General features: G+C 38.6%; 3 protein-coding genes across 4 annotated transcripts in view; 2 read left to right on the forward strand and 1 right to left on the reverse strand.

The window, feature by feature from the left end:
• Positions 1 to 19,953, reverse strand: part of flad1 (flavin adenine dinucleotide synthetase 1) — a 276,153-nt gene that overhangs the window by 233,634 nt on the left and 22,566 nt on the right. The gene's annotated exons all lie outside the window — the stretch shown is intronic.
• Positions 1,984 to 4,615, forward strand: riiad1 (regulatory subunit of type II PKA R-subunit domain containing 1). Of its 2 annotated transcripts, XM_074653639.1 has the most exons (5): positions 1,984 to 2,180; positions 2,278 to 2,354; positions 3,894 to 3,940; positions 4,125 to 4,170; positions 4,530 to 4,615. In XM_074653639.1, exons 1-4 carry the CDS (start codon positions 2,100 to 2,102, stop codon positions 4,148 to 4,150), a joined length of 231 nt encoding a protein of 76 aa, XP_074509740.1. In that variant the 5' UTR covers positions 1,984 to 2,099; the 3' UTR covers positions 4,151 to 4,170; positions 4,530 to 4,615. The 2 variants fall into 2 exon arrangements, with proteins under 2 accessions (XP_074509740.1, XP_074509739.1); XM_074653638.1 differs by lacking the exon at positions 4,125 to 4,170 and having other exon boundaries at positions 1,992 to 2,180.
• otoa (otoancorin) lies at positions 5,704 to 19,936 on the forward strand. Its single transcript, XM_074653637.1, has 28 exons — positions 5,704 to 5,980; positions 6,735 to 6,815; positions 6,939 to 6,997; positions 7,870 to 7,891; positions 8,499 to 8,610; positions 8,770 to 8,832; positions 8,943 to 9,139; positions 9,224 to 9,348; positions 11,168 to 11,286; positions 11,413 to 11,555; positions 12,021 to 12,138; positions 12,254 to 12,466; positions 12,544 to 12,708; positions 12,913 to 13,053; positions 13,275 to 13,324; positions 13,922 to 14,042; positions 14,135 to 14,253; positions 14,343 to 14,484; positions 14,935 to 15,125; positions 15,206 to 15,296; positions 15,723 to 15,831; positions 15,936 to 16,105; positions 16,901 to 17,050; positions 17,143 to 17,285; positions 17,949 to 18,073; positions 18,201 to 18,292; positions 19,071 to 19,260; positions 19,443 to 19,936. Exons 5-28 carry the CDS (start codon positions 8,608 to 8,610, stop codon positions 19,523 to 19,525), a joined length of 3,063 nt encoding a protein of 1,020 aa, XP_074509738.1. The 5' UTR covers positions 5,704 to 5,980; positions 6,735 to 6,815; positions 6,939 to 6,997; positions 7,870 to 7,891; positions 8,499 to 8,607; the 3' UTR covers positions 19,526 to 19,936.

Raw genomic sequence — 19,953 nt, forward strand, 5'->3', positions numbered from 1 at the left:
TATTTCAAGTTTAAAAGAAGTATAGCACACTTGAATAAACGTATCTTTTGTAAGGGGAAGCCAGACCCTGAATTTAGAACAAAATAATAATTCAGGGTCTGAACTTCTGAAGAAATCATAAACTGATTAAAAACTGTAAATAAATAGTATGAAGAACATTTTTTCCACAAAAACTTTACAAAACATCAATTTTGATGTAAAACAACACAGAATGACAACACAGATCATTTAAAACAGTTATGTATATATTTAAATGAACTATTTAGAAATATACTTCAAGTTTTGTAAGGCTAGCCTATGATGTCAAATATGTAAATAAATCAACTTTTGCTAAACTATGAGTTGTCTTTATCTATTTACTGTGATTGATCTCCAGTCACATAAAAAAAAAGTTTTTATCCTGCAAGTATACTTGTATATACTTGTAGCCCACTTTTTAGCAGAGATTGGGACTTGAGTCGCACTTAAGTCGCACACACAGTGACTTGAGACTTGACTTGGACGGTGGACTCTAGCTCAAAGACTTGAGACTTGACTTGCAAAAAATTACTTGTGAGCATCTCTGCTTTTTAATTCATGAAAGTATACTTTGAATACTTTAATAACTTATAGTTCTTAGCCAATGATTTATAAGTTTGTTTATTCGTCATATGCACAACAATTACAGCAAGCAGTCACATAAGTAAAAGCAAAATGAGAATCAAAGACATAAACAGTCTATAGACACAAATAGTGCAAGTTAAAATAGCAGAATTTAAAATGGATAAGTTAAATGAAAAACAGGATGTAACATATGACACAAGCCTTAAAGGGACTGTTTGTAACTTCTTACACATATAAGCTACGCTGTTCAGACTCAGACTCCAACACAAACTACACGGAAGCACCAAAACCGCAAAGTTGTATCTAGTGAAGCCCGTCTTGCAAAACAGTGTTGGCCGTGGTCGGAGACCGTAGCTTTGGTCTCCAGGGCCGGAGTCTCTGCTCCTCTGCCTGCCTGTCGCCTGCCTGCCTGCCTGCCTTCACTCAGCTCGCTCCACCTCATGTGCCTGCGTGCACACTATACACTGCAGAAGACTTGGTAGCTCTGAGAATATCTAGTAAATGTACAGTGGATGTTTGTGCAGAAATAAATGCTGCAGTTCCTCCAAACCAACAGAGGTTTCTCGTGTCTTGTGCAGTGACGGTTTCTGATTGTTATAAACAGTCCGTTTAACTAGGTGCTACCTGATCCTGAGCCTCTGTCGGGGGCCTCTGTGCAAAAATATCATTTCAAGACCTCCATTATCTCAGTTTTGTGTTTAAATGTTTTATAATCCTAATTTAATTAAATAAAATGAAACCACCACTCAGCAAATTTGGGACCGTATAGTATTCTAGCATAGAAAGAAAGCATGGGGAAACTGTACATGGCACACAGAGTGGGAGGGACAGGGAGGCCCAGCAGCATGTTGGGATACTAAAGGCAATGATAGATAGATAGATAGATAGATAGATAGATAGATAGATAGATAGTAACTTTATTGATCCCGAGGGAAATTCAAGTTTCCAGCATCACAGTTCCATAGTGCAAACATGTTAATAAAAAGGCAGTGAAAAAGTTAGTAGTGCAGAGTACAAAAAAATATACCAGATATGAAAATACAAGGAGATGAAGAAAACTGTTAAAACTGAATATAGTGCAGGGTAACAACTGTGATACACGACTATTAAAAAAAGTGAATATAGTGCAGAAGAGACTGTTAAAAATGAGTATAGTGCATTATTATCTGTCCTGCAGATTCAATTTTGTATTCCTATTTGAGATTTTTTTTTTTTTATTTAAAGAGGCTCTGTGTTTCTTATCGTGTATTTTTCAAATTATTACCATTTTAAAAAAAAATTAAAATTAATTTTATTTACAAAACAACTAAAAATGAACTAATATGTATCCTGTGACCTGATGCTGCCACCTCGTGGATGCTGCCTTTAGTTACTGGAGGTCGTTTCCATAGCAACGGTTGCTAACTAGACTGAAGCAGTAGCAGCTGTGTCAGTAACAACAGGTGACCATCTTTGTTGCGTTTAATCAACAACTAGACGAACATTTTGTAGGAATTATGGCTGAAAAAGATGATTTGGCGAAACTGCACCTCGGTGTATTAACTGCCGAGCAGCAAGAGAGGCTGCGACAGTTCAAGGTAAAACCAGGCTAGTAGCAACAACAACACAATGCAGCTTGATGTGCTTGATGTTGATTAACAAACCTGACATGCATTTTACTTTTTTTATTCTCAGGTCAATACGAGAATCAACAACGAGAAGTATCTGATATCACATCCAGAAGTAGAGGTGTTGATAGGCAACTTTATGAGGTTAGTTAATGTTAGGTTAGCTCATTTATCTTCTCTCAGTCAACAGATTCACTGTTTGTTAACTTTGTGTCTGCTGGTGAACTTTTACTGTTGTGTTTAAAGAAAGAAATCCATCATGCTCCTGGTGTCATGCAGAAGTAAGATAGCTCTCTCATGGATAAAAAAAAGTTCAAACAAATCAAGGCCAATATATCAATACATCATTTTGCAATGTATCACCATCTCAAATACAAAATAAAACAAGACCAGAACAATTACATGTTTAAAAAAATATATATGAATTAAAGCCTAATCAAATAAAAGTTTATGCAATTATGGTTTAAATAAACATTAACTGAGTTAGATATGTAAAAAAACTTCCAGCAAACTATTCCCTGTGTAGATTTTGAATACATTTAGCTCTAAGTTTCCATCATGCTCCTGATAATAATAATAATAATAATAATAATAATACATTTATTTATATAGCACTTCTCAAAACAGATGTTACAAAGTGCTTAACAAGACAATAAAAGCAGATAAATAAGGTAAAAAATATGGTAACTGATAAAACAGAACATCACAGTATCAATAATAATAGAAGTGGTAAAATGGTAGGACAAGTTGATTAAACAAATATACAGTATATATACATACATGTGTATAAATGTACACATGCGTCCAGAAACGGATGTATAGTTTTTCCTCCTAATATTAGCGTATTGTCCTTTTTCTCATTACTAACTTAGTTGTAATAGTAGGTAGTGTTAAGTATGATCAAATAAACCAGCAGATAAACAATAAATAACCAGCAGATAAACAAAATAGGCATCCTAAAGTGAATTATAGATAGTAACAGTAGCTCTTACTGTATTTAGGCTACATGTGAAGGTTTTTTTTCCTTTGCAAATTGATATTACAATATATCACCATCTCAAATACAAAATAAAACAAGACCAGAACAATTACATGCTTTAAAAAAATATATGAATTAAAGCCTAATCAAATAAAAGTTTATGCAATTATGGTTTAAAAGAAATATAAACTGAGTTAGACATGCAAAAAAACTTCAGGCAAACTATTCCCTGTGTAGATTTTGAATACATTTATTTTTTCAAGGATGATAAAAGGTCTGAATTTGCCTGCATGTGTGAGCCAAACCATTAACTGTTTTGAGACTAATTGCCATACTTTCAAAAACCTATTCTGCTCTGTATGTCACTTATTGTACTATATACAACATATTACATAAACAACCGGCTACTTTATATGTTGGGTGGAGCCAGCCATCCTCAAAACAGTACACACCTTATTTACAAGAACACATATTCATTCACAGACAAATGAACTCCAATAAAAGTCTGAGCTGCTTTTAGGTTAATGTGTCTCCAGGCTCCGGGCAGTTTCTTTGAAAGAAACAGGCTCTGTCGTGTCTGAGTTTTCAACATCTGCCTCAGAAAATGAGTACTATCTGAACCACTCAAAGGACACAATCTCCTTAATAGTCATCATACTGTAGTTGTACAATTACTATTCGCATGTCCTGTCCTCCTCTCACAGAGATGTGCTTTTTAAAAGGCCGGCTGACATCCGTGAGTTTGCTGCAGGTGAGTTGTGCACACACATTAGTGGTCAATTGTTTCTAATGTTTTGTATGTCACATGTTTGGTTCTGAGGTCATTTGAGTGTGTTGACCCATGAAAAGACAACAATGAATTGATTCTACTAACAATTATTGTCTGTGTAGCCAAAGCCTGATAGACTATATCCTATATCTCTGTCCCTTTTTAGAGCTCCACATCAATGACTCACACTGATGTTCTGGGTGGCATCAAAGGTGTTGAAAATAAAAAGCCCAACTGTTTTAGATTTTTTTTTTTCCTAAAAATTCAACTGTGAGGCATTTTTAAAGATATACTCAAATGCTTTTTGAGGGATGGGATTTTGACCGAGTGCCACTGACAGGGTTGAGACAGACAGTACGAGAGACGGACTAATGCATTGTTGGATTTTGTTCTTTTTTTTTCTTGGGATTTGTTGACATTGAGAAAAATCTAAAATAATGCTAGCCTTATCCTTTAAATGGACCCCAGGAAGAGTAGTTGTTGCCACGGTAATGGGGATCCAAATTAACAATACTGTTAACACACACAAACTTAATCTCACCGACTAACAAGTGTCAATGGTCTTTTTCAGATCACTTCACCAACCCGAACCTTCATGAGGTTATTGGCTCAAAAATGGAGGGAAACATGGAGTGAAACACACAGTCCCGTTGCTTCTCCTTTGTGTCTTTCTCTGTACTCTATTTTAGCAATAACAAAGACATGAATACGTTTTCGTCAATCCACTAATTGTTCAGTTTGTAGCGTTATTGTCAGATTTTCTATCATACACGAGCAGGAAGCCAGCTAATAGGGAAGTTGGTAATAGCCGTTCCTAATGAGTGTAATTAAAGGGTTAATGAGAGGAGGATGTCCTGTGGGTATTACATACTGTGTTGTTTGTCACATCATGTCTTCACATAACCAACATGATCGTGACGGGGCATTCTGCAGGCTGGAGTTTGTGTTTACTGCTTGCGACTACCTTTTCCACCAGAACCATCAGTCTTTGTGGTCTGCATTGTGGCCCCACAGTTGTTGAGAGGACATACTGCATTGATCTGGATATGGACCAGTCAAAATGTATTATTTATTTACTCCACTCATGTATTACACGAAGATGCTGATGTTTTCTGTTATTTTGTCATCTCTTCCTTTTTAATATACATCTTTTTTTGTGCCATGAAACATTGGATTCATATTTGTGTGTATAGAAGTGAACATTTCATAGAGAATTTCCAGAGATAAATGTGGGGTTTTCCCATTGAACTCTGTTTTTGTTGGCTTTAGCATCTAACCGCCATTACACCTGCACCTTAACCTACCTCTGCAGTGGCCTTAACAATGATATGTGCTGCTCGGTATCACCGCTCAGTGTTCAGGAGCTGCTGTTTTGTGTTTGCCCGCGTTCTCCACGGAGAGCGTGAATAGAGCTTTTATTGTGTAGTTATCTTTCTTTGTTTGTTAGTTTGTTTTTGGCTGCGTCATTTTATTTGGATAATGCAGCTCTGTATTTGGTTGTGGTGTGTCTATTTTATCAGCCCATCCATCTTTTCAAGCTTTAATTTGAAATGATGTATGATCTGATGAATAATCATCTGGTGATACAACCTCAAAAATAAATGTACATCTGCTCCTCCAATCAAGACTCATTCCTTTATGATCTATTGTCACCTTGTAACTCAGCATTGTGTTTCAGATTGGTTCGGTTTTATGAAAAGATTAGAATGAAAGCTGCAGTTTTTCGCTTGATGAGAATCCGTCAACAACAAATTATCTCACCTTTGTCTAGCAATGGTGTGTTCGTTTCCTGGTTGACAACAGAATAATTTATAACCCTGGTCTGTCTCTCTCACACACACACACACACACCGCATCATGTTTTAATACCATGCACCTGCTGAGGACAGGTAACCACTCAACCAACTCACATCAGACGTGAGAGAGAGGCAGAGGGACAACACCTACATCTTCACTTTGTCTACATCCTGTTTTTTAAATTGCATTGTTTCTGGAATCTACCCGGTTGAAGAATCAGATTCTGTAAGTAAAAACAAATTCATACATAAATCAATAAGTTCTTTGTTTTCTTTTTCAGTCTTTGTGATATGTTGATAGTTTCAGGTATGTAATTATGTTGAAGCCGTAACATTGCTGAAACATGGACAGGTATAATACATATGCATTTTTGTATGATTTAATGGTTATTTATTTAATAACTCGATGAATATTTGTGATTATATACTCAGCAAATTTAGACAAATTTGACATTACAATCTTGTCTGACTTTACAAGAGTCTATACAATGTCTTTGGACCATGTGTTGTTTTAGAGAGTTTGTTATTTTTACTCTATACCATTTCTGGTAATCACTGGGCATATTTAAATGAGAATTCAAATCACTGGAACGCAAACAAATTGAATGAAGGGCAAAATACCAACATGCAAATTTGAGAGCAAACTCCAATCTGTGACAAGCAATGTGGATTGAAAGCTTGTGTTTGTGCAGAAGTGATGGAGGAAGAGGGGAGAAGGAGAAGAACATCATGTACAGTACGTACATGTTTTTCACAACATGTCATCCTCCAAAGTCCGTGAAGCCTCCCATAGGATGAGTAACAAAGGTGGTAACTAGATCACAGATCCTCAGGAGAGGAAGTAGGTCACAAAACTGGAGGTGGCTTGCATGGAAACGGGTTCCATAACAACTAGAAACCTAACAACAAATCTAAGTCAAAATCACTTGTAATATGTTGATATTAATGCCCTCTTTGAATTATGTCCTCATGTTCAACAGACAGGTGGCCAGGTCTTTTCACCATGGCTCCAAAAGGAGGAACACTTTTCTTTCTACTCATTGTGGCCTTGGCAGCCTTGGGTAAGCAGCAACGCCATCTCATGTATCATCTCCTCTTATAGACATGCATTATAAATGAATGCATGTTGTTTATGTGTACATAAATGTGTGTCTTTTCATAATTATTCATTACTACCTGTTCAGCTAAGCCAACACATGGGATGCTTGGAAATGATGCCGTCAAAAACAAGACCAAAAAACTGGTATGTCATTTCTGATTCTCATTTTCAAGTCCAACACAGTTTAGCTTTCGGTCTCAAAGGTAGCTGACTTTAGTCAATTTAGCAATAATTATATTTCATCACATTGAGATTGTAAAAAGTTGTTCTATTCCTGAAGTCATTCTATTGTTATGCAGGACAGTGATGAGTATATAGATGCAATCACTCATGGTAATCAAATTTTACTCATTGGTAGTAATTGCACTGGAAAACAAATTCTGCAGATTTGGAAAAAAATTAAAAATATTATGGAAAGAATAGGTGCTCTACTCATTGTTTAATTCTTACACTGTATTTGTTTGTCTAAAGTATCTTTTAATTTGAATACAGTGTCATTGTTTGAGCCTGGTTTTGTAAGTTGGGTTTTTGCCATAATAGTCATTAAACATGTCATTAGATCCTCAAGATGGAAAGCTTTTTATCTCGAAATCATCTTTTTATTTGTAAAATCATCAAGTTTAAGAAAAATGTATGGTTAAGGTTCAATTTCATTCTGTCACTGAGAGTAAAATTGTTTTGCACTATGACCTACTTGTTGCACATCAGTACCTTCAGCAGCTTCACCAGTCTATTCTACACAACCGTAATGATTGGATCTCATATCATGTTGTATTTTATTACCACAGTTTTCGTAATCTGAAACTATTTCTGAAGGTTTATATTCTGTATATACAGTACACACACACACACACACACACACACACACATATATATATATATATATATATATATATATATATATATATATATAAAATCCCAAAGATACTTGGTACTAGGTAACAGTTGTTAATACGTTTTTCCAAATACCTTACCTTAAACATCTGATGATGTCATGTCTCTCTTTTTTTCATCAGATGAGGAACTGCCTGAATAAGGGTGAGGGAACTCTCAATGTATGTTTTTTATTAAATTAATTAGAGAGAGAGAGAGAGAGAAACACACAAACAAAACGTGTGTTTGCAACATTAGACAGAGCAACATATAAATATATGGTGGGTTGTTATATTACAGGATACCCGGCGCCTAAGATGATGCACCTGAGAACTCTGTTCAATAACAGGTAACTCTATAAGTGTGTCTCTCTGTGGGTCCCTGTTGTGTGTTTGGTTAATTTCCTGAAGAGGCAGCTTGTTCAAATTTTTAGCTGCTTTTTTTTTTTTTTAAATATTTGTTGGCTCCAAGCTGCAAAAAAAATGTGAGTAAGTAAGAATCGAGCTCCATCCAGCTGCTTATGTAGAGCTGCTCAGCGGCAAACCGTACAAGACTGTGGTCGCACTGTGCAGGATGTATGAATATGAAGCAAAGTGTTGTTTAAAAAGAGAAAATAGGCTCAGCTGAATTTCACTGGATGATTAAAGGATGAAACTAATCAACAAATAAAAAACTAGTATTTTGGTATTACGGAAAATCCAAAAAAACTAATTAACGCCTAATATTTATTTCTACGCACCCAAACATTTTTTCTACTCTTCATTTCTCTCAGTGACTTGCCTGTGGCGGACAGAAACCTCAATCCCCTCCTACCTAAGTTTGTCAATGTCCTGCATTCAGTCTCTTCTGACAAAGCCATCAAAGACCCACAAGTCGATAAAATGGTGTGAATACACACACACACACACACACACACACACACAAAGATAATGATTGGTTATTGATTATTTGGAGCATTCAAATTACTGTCTTAATGGTTGATGGGTCATTTTATTCTTTGTTTGTTTTCATTAGTTGACTCTTTTCTTTCTATCTCTTTTTAGACAAACAAGACATGGAATTGCAACCATCTTCTAACCATGATCAAGCTGATGAGGAACTCCTCTGTCAGTAATCCCCACTAATCCCATGATTTTAAGAAAAAAAAACATTATCCATTAACTAATGCAGCTCTCTCAGTCTAATGATTCCTACCATCCCTCTCTCATTCCTTCAGGGGGCACCTGCATGTTACATGCGAGCATTTGTGGCCCCTCTGTGCTGGGCGACTTTGACCAAACAGAGCGAAAGCAATATGACTTCAGACAACTATGACACACTGCTGAAGTGTGCCAGACCTGCGCTGGAGGATATGCCTTTAACAGCAAGGAAACTTCCTGCCAATGTAGGCAAGCCCCAAAACCTGACAAACATGTGAGTGTGCTTTTATGCAATTACTTCTTCCACTGTCTCTCAGCTATTTTTCTTAGAATTTGTAAAACTGGTCGTTGGTTACAGGATGAAGATGCTGTATGAGGTCATGCCTAAAGGCCAAAGGACTCGTGTGGTAAAATGGTGGAAAGAACAGATCGCCCAGAACTACTACAACTGTACAATGAGGCCACCATCTGACCCAAGATCAAGTAAGAAATTAGTTAAGCCCATCAAGTCATGAAAACCACTCTCTACAATAAAATCTAGTCAAACATTCCGATGTATTCAACGTTAACTATTCATGAGAAAATCAGATAAATTCATACTCTTAGGTTAAACAGAAAGCGGGCAGAGAAGCTAGAAAATATGGGGAGCACAAAGTGGAAGAGACAGATGGGAAGACCTTGTAGAGTAGAAGTGACTACACAGAGGGAAACACTTGAGAGATGAGGAGGCTGCAGAGAAAGAGAGAGAGGGAGATGAGATGAATAAAACATGTCATTAAACAAATAACAATAAAACAGGCAGGAGAAAATGTGTGATAAGAGCAAAGGCAAAGTACAGAGGGGGATTGTTTGTGTCACAGAAAACACTGCATCTGTTTCCTTAACGCAGTATGTTTACAAATGTTTTTGTTTAGATGAGACTTAAATCCAGGGTATCATGTAAATCCAAGACCATGTTAAGTGCTACAGGCAGGTGATAGCCTCCAGCACTGGTGACAATTAACACTTATCAGTACATGTGGATCTGCACAGCAACCACCCAAATCTTACCCATAAATCCTCAATGGGTTGGTGTCGCCTTGTTTCCTGCCTCATTCCTGTTGTCACTTTTCTGTTAAGTATTAATGTGACTTGTAACAGCCTCGTTTAATAATAATAATAATACATTTTATTTGGTGGCGCCTTTCAAGACGACCAAGGACACTTTACAAAGATAAAATTAAACTCAAAAAGCCAGACATGAAAGAGACGCATTTATGCAGACACATATGATGGACTGATGGACACACTACAGTGAATATGCCAGTTTGAACAGGTGAGTTTTGAGGTGGGATTTGAATGTTGTAACAGTGTCAGACTGCTGGATGTGAGGAGGGAAGGAGTTCCAGAGCCTGGGAGCAGCGCAGCTGAACGCCTTAGCTCCCATGGTACTGAGGCGTGAGGTGGGGGTCGTCAGAAAACCAGCTGATGATGAGCGCAGGGAACGGGAGGGGGTATACTCCTGTAGGAGGTCAGTAAGGTAGGTGGGGGCAATGTTGTGGAGGACTTTGTAGGTGAGCAGAAGGTTTTTTGAAGTCAATCCGGTATTGAACAGGGAGCCAGTGTAGTTGGATGAGAATGGGGGAGATGTGGTCGGAGGATCTGGTGCGGGTGATGATCCGGGCGGCAGAGTTCTGAATGATTTGAAGTCTGTTGAGGAGTTTGGTGGGAAGGCCAGAGAGAAAAGCGTTGCAGTAATCAATCCGGGATGTGACAAATGCGTGGACCAAGATTTCTGTGCTGCAATGAGACAGGGATGGGCGGAGTCTGGATATGTTACGTAAGTGGAAGAAAGCAGTCCGGGTGACGTTTTTTATGTGAGGTGCAAAGGAGAGGGTGCTGTCTATGGTGACCCCAAGGTTCTTGAAATGGTCGGAGAATGGGACGGAGAAGCCATCAATGAAGAGGTTTGGGGCAGTGGTGTTTTGTGATTTGAAGAGGTTGTTTTTGGAGCTGATGAGCAAGGCCTCTGTTTTATTTCCATTGAGCTTTAAAAAGTTCCTGCTCATCCAGCTCCTGATGTCTTGTAGGCAGGTTGCGAGGGAGGTGGCTGGCAGGGCAGCAGTGGGTTTAGTTGAAATGTAGACCTGTGTGTCGTCGGCATAGCAGTGAAAGTGGACATCATGATGACGGAGGATAGTGCCAAGGGGAAGGAGTTAATAATGGAGATGAGATCTGTGGGGTTGATGTGCTTGATGTTTCTAAAGGAGATGGTCCGTTGCTCTTTTATTTTTGATAGGCGGGCGTAGACTTCCCGCTGAAGAGCTGATGAAGCGCTGCAAACCTTTACTGAAATGGCTGACCTCGGAGGCATTGGCCACGATGGGACCGTATGTCTCCCATTTAGCACCAAATGATGTTGATTCTTCTCCCAAAGAACAGGTGAGATGGTCTGCAAAGCAAGAAGAGACAATGAAACTGGAAATAGCAAGTGACAAGATTTTAATTTGTAGCTCTGTTGGTTTGTTTGTTTGTTTGTTTGTTTGTTTCCTTCACTTTCTCTTGTAGCTGTGTAAATTCTTCCGCTCAGCCATGTTCAAATCCTCCACGAGGATGACCACCAGGATGAATCCCAGTCTGGCCAAGAAGTTTCTCCAAAGATTTCAAGAGTGCTTCAGTGGAAAGAGGGAGTTTGCTGCAAATGTGGACAAGTGTGTATTCATGCATGAATGTGTGTACCTTAGTGCATACCAATAATGATATTTATTTATATAGCACCTTTCAAAACAAAGTTACAAAGTGCTTTACAGGAAAAAAAGAAAAGAAAAGTGTTAAAACACAAAAACGGTATCAGGACATTGCTGGCGAAGGATCTATCTTTACATAACTAATTTTCTAGATAAATTCAGGTTTTTCCGATTTTCCCATGTCATGTCATTTCCTGACGCGACTGAAGAGGACAGATAAACATATCTCAATGGTGTCCACTCACTGTTTACCCTGAATGTGGGAGCTTTGGGGTTTAGTAAGGAGGAAAAGTCTTCTAACTCATAAGAGCATGAATAATACATCAATTATAATATCTGAATACAAATGATTGTATTCAATATTATAGAGAGCTGATTCAATTTCAAGGTTTGAATTATCACTACATTTTTGCTTTTGAACCTCGTCAGGCTCGGCATACTGGCCTGTCATTATTCCGCTGCTCCAGACCTGACTCCTGAGCTCGGCAGGAAACTCTTCGCTGAGCTTGATAACTGCGACGACTGTGGCAACTCCAGAATCACACAGGTATAACTCACTTGCTCATAGTTACCCAAACTTCCGCCCATGTCCCCCCTCAGGCCAGGACAGAGGTAACACATTTCTTTTTCTTTGTTTTTATTTTACCCTCTCCTGACTCAAGCTGAAGAAGCATCTTTTCAAGTTTGTGATTCCACCTACACACGACATTGAAGCACTACGCAAGCTGAACAGAAGTTTTGCCTTGTTGTCTCCCGAACAACTGTCTGAGATCTCTGCCATCGACCTCAAAGAACGTGTCGAAAATCTGGGATCCACCGTCCAGTGGACACCGGGCCAGCTGCGCATCCTGGTCCAGAAACTGCTTGGCGATAAGGTGAGTCTGCAGGGCTACTGGAAGCTTGTCTCTCGCATGCTCTCCCTCTATACTTATCTCATTCTGCTTTCCCTTAGTGTAACAAGGTGTCGGGCGAGAAGCTGATAGCCCTTCAGTCAGTTGCCGGAGGTTTGCCAATCTGTGTACTCAAGGATGTCAAGGAGATCCCGAAGGATAAAAAGGGGCTGGAGAAGATGACAGAGCGGATGAGCAAGGGGCAGCTGATGGCCATGCTGCAGGGGGTGAGTAAGGAGAGAGAGAAGCAGGAAATGGAAGCTAACTTTATCGATTAAGACCAACTATGACTCTGATGACTACTATATGAAAATCCAAAGAGAACAACAAATGGATCTAATAGTAAAGTAATTTGTTCTTATATATGATATGACATGATTTAAAAACACTGTGAACATCATTTTTAGAAAGAATTGAATGTTTCCCTGTAGCTGTTAGACATGGTTCGCTCAGAGCTGGTGATCGCTCAGTTGTCCGACAGTTTGCGTGGCGTCCTTCCTTTATTCACACTGGACAAAGCAAACATCGCCTCTTTGGACCCAGTGGAGAATATACCATGGACTCGGCCACAGGTAATGCCCCTGAATACCTCCTCTCTGCCAACAGCACTGAACCATTAACACATTTTATTATGTTTTGACATTTTTAACATACTCTGAATTATCTGGCTTCTTGTTGTTTTGATTCTATTTACAACTGTTCTTGATGCATTCACTATAAACCAGTTTATTGTTATGAGTTGTATTTACTATAAATTGAGGCAATGTGTCTTACTTTGTTATCTTTTCCTTAGGCACTTCTCGTGGCAAAAAAGATGATGCGTAATCTAAAGACGTCTTATTGGTAAGATATACAGCAGTGAATAAAAGAACGGAAGCCCCATCCGATACAATGCAATACAAAAACCTTGCAATAATAAAAACATCTGACGAGGCTAAAATCGTTTCTATTGTGACTGGCAGAGTTGTTAGTTCAAATTGGTTGTCATTTTCAAGGTCTTTCAAGGACTTAAAACTTGGTTTCAAATCTTTAGTATGTCTCTATAACGTTCAATATTGGTCACCAAATGAGCAAGTAACATCCTTAATCCTGTAAAGCATCTTTGATTATCATGTATGGAATTATTTTATATTAAAGATTAACACTCAAAACTCCAATGTTTTGGCTGTCAACCAATCCAAAAAATCTCAAATCTCAAAAAGTCTTCTTGCTGAGAAAAATAAGACTTAAGTTATTACTCCTGTGTCTCCACAAAAAACATATACAGTAATCAAAAAAACATAGGAAGCTTTACCAAATTCATGTTTAATGCAGGCTTATAATATATATATATATAGTATATTGTTTGGTGTTGTAGTTATCCGCATGTTATTGATACTGTTTGTACATGCCTGCCATTGCTTTACATGCTTACATTTAAAACATTATTGGCCGAGACAGGAGGCTGCGTTCAGTCCTTCAGGGAGTAACCTGTAAGATGATCGACGAAGTAGCAGACAGTGATGCTCAAGGCATGGCTCAGAACATAACAGAGACTCCGCAGTGGCTCTCCAAAATGCAGGTATGTATTTGCTCCCACATACACTATGTACACACATATGTAAATAAAACATTTGTAGCGTATACCGATTGATAACAATATAACGTTTTCAGGCAGGATGTGTTGCTCGAAAGCTTTTTGCGACTTTCGAGAAAGGGAGAGCTGGCTATTTCAAAACCATCACTGTGGAGGAGCTGCAACGCATTCCCCCATTGTTACTTCCTCACCTGCCGTAAGCAAACAGTCTTTTCTCTATATCACTCTATTTAAAAAAAAATTATAATAAATTGTAACAGCTCTCTGTCATTTACTTTATCCCAGGCCTTGGAAGGTGAAGGATTTGCCTGACTCTGTGTGTCAGGTCTTCCTCGACAAGATGGAAGAGGCCGACCTGAGCTTATTACCTCTTCGTTCCCCATCTCGCCCCGCACTCACCCAGAGAGCTCTGCTTTGCCTGACCAAAGTACACACATGGATACAGACGGGTGACAAATTAAAGAGAAAGCCAACATAAACTGTCTCAATAAGGTGTTGAACCACCATGAGCTGTTAGAGCAGCAAAAAATGCTCCTAGTTGGCATATATGGTCCAAGTCTCTGGTACTCTACCAAAAGATATTCCCTCCTTTGGTGTTTTGATTGTGGTGGTGGCTGTCTGACACATTGATCCAAAATGTTTCATAGGTATTCCGTCAGGTTGAGATCTTGTGACTGTGAAAGCCATATAATATACTCATCAAACCATTCAGTGAGCCTTGTATGGAAGCATTATTCACTATGTTTCTCTACTTATTATTCAGGTTCTTCCTTTAAATTGTCACCTGCCACCAACCTACTGCTCCACACCTATTATTATCACATTGTGAGTCTAGTGTGTGCAACAACAGCCTAAGATATTAACTGTGTATTCGCAGGGGGGGAACTTATCTGAACTGACCGAGGATGTGTTCAAGCTTGGACCGCTTTTGTGTGAGCTTCGGCCTTCCCAACTGCGCCTCATGGCCCCTGATGTCCTCAACTCCATCCTCGAGGAAATGGCTTCCTGCCAGCATATTCCTCGACGCCACAGGGCAGAGATAATTCAGCTGGTCACGCAGACGTTTGGGTAGGACAGGCACCCTGTGGATGCTGGAGTAACTGCAGAGAAAGCAAGAGTCTGATGCTTTTTTCTATTATCTTCTGTAGAAATCCATCTAATTGGTCAGCTGAGACCATGGAAGCAATGGGACCTCTCATCCTTTTGGATGACAATGTCGTATCTGCTCTGCCCAATAAGGTGTGTCTCTTTTGTCATCTTCTTTACATGTTGTATTTTCATTATGTTGTCAGTATTGCATGTCTGTCTATCCTGGAAGAGGGATCTCTCCTCTGTTGCTCTTCCTGAGGTTTCTTCCATTTTTTCCCGTTAAAAGTTTTTTTTTTTATCTGATGAGGGTCGTACTGTAAAGGACAGAGGATGTCATATCCTGTACAGATTGTAAAGCTCCCTGAGGCAAATTTGTGATATTGGGCTATACAAATAAAATTGACTTGACATGTCATCTGGACGGTGATGCAGCTCATAATGCTCCACATTTTTATCAATAAATTACTCAAAATGAAGAGGGAGCTCAGCACTACACTGTTATGGTTGCCTTGATTCGTGCATGTGCAGTATTTTTTCATCATACGTTTTTTTTATCCCTCTCTCTGTCTCTGTCAGCCTTGGATGGAAGACTCTCTCTGTTCCCCGATGTTGTGCATGAATCACACCTCCAACGCCCTGAGAAAGAAATGCTTCCATTCCACCGCCAACACATCAAATGCAACACGTAAAAAGAGAGCAGAATATTGGTGATGCATTGTTCTACTGTACTTTTCTATTTCTCACCTGTGATATGTCTCTCTCTCTCTCTTGTCTTTGATGGTGGTGAAGAACTCACCGTGGAGTTGATTGAAAAAGTGGGACAGGACAACGTATACTGGACAGTGGACCAGCTGGCTGGGATGTCAAACAAAACCTTCTTCGCTACTTTAGAAACACTCGGGGCCATCACTGACTACAGTGCAGACCAACTGGCCGTGCTCAGTGAAAAAGCAGCTGAGGTACAGTGGAGGCACTGATCCTGGTCATTCTGGGAGTAGAGGACTGCTCTGGTGCAGCGAAGGGAGAAAGTCAATTTATATTTTTCTCTTGTTCTAACATTTCTGTTTTTTTTATTCTTTGGGTTTCATTATGGGGATTGACAGTGAGTTCACCACAATAAGGGACTATTGTGGAGGGCGGCTGAACCTTCACTTTTTAACAAAATGTTCAATGGATCCTCCCCTTGAAAAGCTCTCTCACACCCTCCCTTATAATATCTCAAAATAACATAACAGTGTTTAAGCATAAAAACTGAAAATGCATAAAGAATTCAAAATTATGTACCACTTAAAACATAACAAATCCACCAAATTTCACACCAGAAATGTTTGGCAAACATAGAAAAGTGCATCCCAAACATTCACTCTTGAATTTTTGAACCAAGAGGCACTAGCTGAACAGTTTACCACTGTCTAAGTAACTCAGTGAACCAGGCAGATGCGGCAGCTCTGTGCAGCTCAAGTGCCAACTGAAATACATTGTAAATCTGGTGTTAGAAAGATTTAGTCCCTCGTGCTCTAACAAAACTTTCAGATTACCCTCTCCCCCCTAATAATCTTGGCACAGTCCCAAAGTAGAAAACAGGATTCTGATGACTAACTAATATCAAAATCCAATTTCAAAACTAATTCAAATTGGTAGTCAAGAACTTTTTAATGCTGTAATTGCATAGTAATCCAACATTTTGTGTTCATCAAAGTCATTTTTCTGAGTAAAGGTCTGATTCATTTGAGTGTTTTTTTGTGTTTCTGCAGAACTTGGGCCCAGTGTCAGAGATGAATGAGAGTGTAGTGATGCAGATGGGCTGTATAACTCGGGGCTTCTCCAACGCAGACCTGGAGAAACTCCCCTTCTCACTTCAGTCTTTGGAGAAAATTGCTAACTGTGGCTGGAATGAGTCACAGGTGACATATAAAAGCAGCATCATATGCTCATGACTACTACTCACATACTGATTAACATGGCGTTCACTAATCAAGACGTTCTGTCTCAATAGATGGAGCTGGTGTGGAAGGCCGTCGCTGAATATAACAACCTGACAGCGCAGCAGCTGGGAGCTGCAGAGATGGTAGCACTGAGCCAGTTCATCTGTGGCCTAAACTCCAGCGAGATCGAACAGCTCAACTTGGATGCCTTCAAGTTTGTGCACCATATTATACAAAATCTGTTTTTGTCTCATGCAGCTTAAAGTATTCACTTAACCTCAACTATTTATGCAAGAGTTTTAATGCCTTTTCCCTCGATTTCTAATCTCAATGACCCATTTATAGAGTAATACTAACAAATAAGTCTGTATTTATTTATTTAAAAAGGATCCCCATTAGCTGATACCGATGGCATCAGCTAGTCTTCCTTGGGTCCGATGCTTAAATAGTTTTGTAGCCAATCTGATTTCACAATCAAGAGTGAGATGTCTTTCAAGCTTTTTGTTAAGTTCAAAGAGTATGCATTCCCTGGAGCAGAATCAAATAGTTTGACCATGTTATAATTAGGGCTGTCAATTGATTAAAGGATTTAGTCGCGATTAATACCATTGGTTTTTTTTGGCCGGTGAGTGAAGCAAATCTAGCAGCCACTTGCATATTTTACCAGCATTTGGCTGGTGGCTGGTGTCAATTTCCAACCCTGTATGCCAGTATCTTCACTCTAGCTTTAAAACTGAGCATGTTACAAGGTAAAATCGCAAGTTGCATCAATGCGTTAAAGAAATTAGTGGCGTTAAAACAAATTCGCGTTATTGTTATTATCGCGTTAACTTTGACAGCCCTAGTTATAATGTTTGTGTTTGTGTGTGTGTCGTAGGAATGCTGTGGGCTCAATGAATGGTGTTCAATGCCCCTCCAAGCTGAAACCTCTTGCTGTGTCTGCATTTGGAAATCCCAAGAACTGGACTGAAGCACAAGTGTCTGAGCTGGGCTGCATCATTGGTTAGATAATCACTTCTACTCTGTGTTCTCTGCAAACCAAACCCCGTTGTACTGTTCGTCAGCAGTACCGTCCCGTGCTCAGAAGCTTGTTACAAAATACTGAACAGCTGTTTCTGTCTCCCCTCAGCTGGGTTGGATTCAACTGAGTTGGCTTCTTTAGACCCGTCTGTCTTCTCATTTTTTAACAAGTCCTGCATCCCGCAAATACAACCCATTGCTGTAAGTAACTTTCTCTAATCTTTGTTCTTACCTTCCATCGTCTTTCAGTTGGGAACCAAATCCAGTAATTAAGTACATTTACATAAGTATTGTACTTAAGTAGAGATATTTGGATTTAACTTGCGTATTCCCATTGTACGCAACTTTATACTTCTACTCCACAACAATTCAAATGGAAATATTGTACCTTTTACTTAGCTTTGACATTTTAATGACATACTATACTATGATCTTTTTATGGCATACTATACAATGACATTTTTTGTGACTTATTTTTAAGGAATACTAAACTGACTGACATTTTAATGACATACTATGACTTTTTTTAAATTGTTTTAATTATATTATACAAGAATTTCTATGACTTTTTTCGACATAATAAAGTATGACATTTTTTTTACTTTTTTTGACATTCTATACCATGACTTTTTTATAACTTTTTGACATACTGTGCAATTAATTTTGTATTACATTTTGTTTTTACTTTTTTTGACATACTACACTAAAATTTTTTATTACTTTTTAATGACATTTTTATAATTTGCTATACTATACTATGACTTCTTTCGACTTACCATACTATGACTTTTTTATGACTATTTTCGATTTATTATACTGTGATTTACTTTACTGTGAGCCTCGGTACTGCTCTCTCTGGTACTTTTTCTGTGTTTGTTTATTTGCTGCGAACATTGAGAGCAATACAAAAAAACAAAGTCAAATTCCTTGTATGTGTATACATACTTGGCCAATTAAGGGGATTCTGTTTTCCCTCCAGGCACTCTCTGTTGATCAGCTGTTGGCTCTTGGACCAGACAACGCTGAAATGGTAACAAGTGAACAGAAAGCTGACATGACAGACGAGCAGCAGGCCGCTCTTGAAACGGCCGCGACCGGGTCAAATGATGCGAGGGCCGCGAGCGGGTCAGGTGGCGGGCCAGATGCTGAACTAACACCTGATCAGTCAGGTAAGAAAATATATACATGTACAAACATGGACACTGCTGTAAATTCACATATTGGTAGAAAATAGTTTATGTAGGACCCCATCACTCATAGTAAGAAAATAATTAAGACAATAGGTTTTCATAGAACTTAAAAGCTCAGTGAGGAAATCTTTGCATTCAGTCTTCATATTACTGTCGTTCAGGAGCTCCGTCGCTGAGTGTCGAAGGAGTCACAGCCTTCATGAAGCCCCTCCTGTTTCTCCTCATGGGGTTCCTGCTGCTGTGAGAACAGACACCACATCCAACTGCAAAACCAGCAGGAGCTTTAAGATCATCATTATATTACTCATGACATGTAATTCTTCCAAGTTTATATTATTTGTGACGTATTTCTCATAGATAGTCTGAATCTGAGCTAATTTGTGTGTGAGTGTAGGATGTTCTAAACATTAACAACATAATCAAATTACCTGTTAAGCTGTGTAAGGAATCCTTATTATTGCTTTTAAATATTCTGTCTCTATATATTTATAAGAAAGTATATTTTAATAGAATGAAGAGGAATATTTAATGTTTGTCACTCTGATGTCTTCTAAGTGGGATGGCTTTATTTGATACTGTATTGGCAACAACTGGAAAATGACAAGTGATAAAACTCATTAAATAATATTAATATACGTACTTAGATACTGTTGAAATGGTATTTGAAGGGCA

Source organism: Sebastes fasciatus, chromosome 12, assembly GCF_043250625.1.
Source record: "Sebastes fasciatus isolate fSebFas1 chromosome 12, fSebFas1.pri, whole genome shotgun sequence".
NCBI lineage: Eukaryota > Metazoa > Chordata > Actinopteri > Perciformes > Sebastidae > Sebastes > Sebastes fasciatus.

What these genes read in the sequence shown, in the direction of transcription:
- otoa (XM_074653637.1), top strand. An exon ending in CAACACATCAAATGCAACAC is followed by an intron (nt 15,832 to 15,935) that starts GTAAAAAGAGAG and finishes ATGGTGGTGAAG; the next exon opens with AACTCACCGTGGAGTTGATT. An exon ending in TCAGTGAAAAAGCAGCTGAG is followed by an intron (nt 16,106 to 16,900) that starts GTACAGTGGAGG and finishes GTGTTTCTGCAG; the next exon opens with AACTTGGGCCCAGTGTCAGA.
- riiad1 (XM_074653638.1), top strand. Translation starts at nt 2,100, where the DNA reads ATGGCTGAAAAAGATGATTTGGCGAAACTGCACCTCGGTGTATTAACT. An exon ending in TTGATAGGCAACTTTATGAG is followed by an intron (nt 2,355 to 3,893) that starts GTTAGTTAATGT and finishes CTCCTCTCACAG; the next exon opens with AGATGTGCTTTTTAAAAGGC. An exon ending in CATCCGTGAGTTTGCTGCAG is followed by an intron (nt 3,941 to 4,529) that starts GTGAGTTGTGCA and finishes GGTCTTTTTCAG; the next exon opens with ATCACTTCACCAACCCGAAC.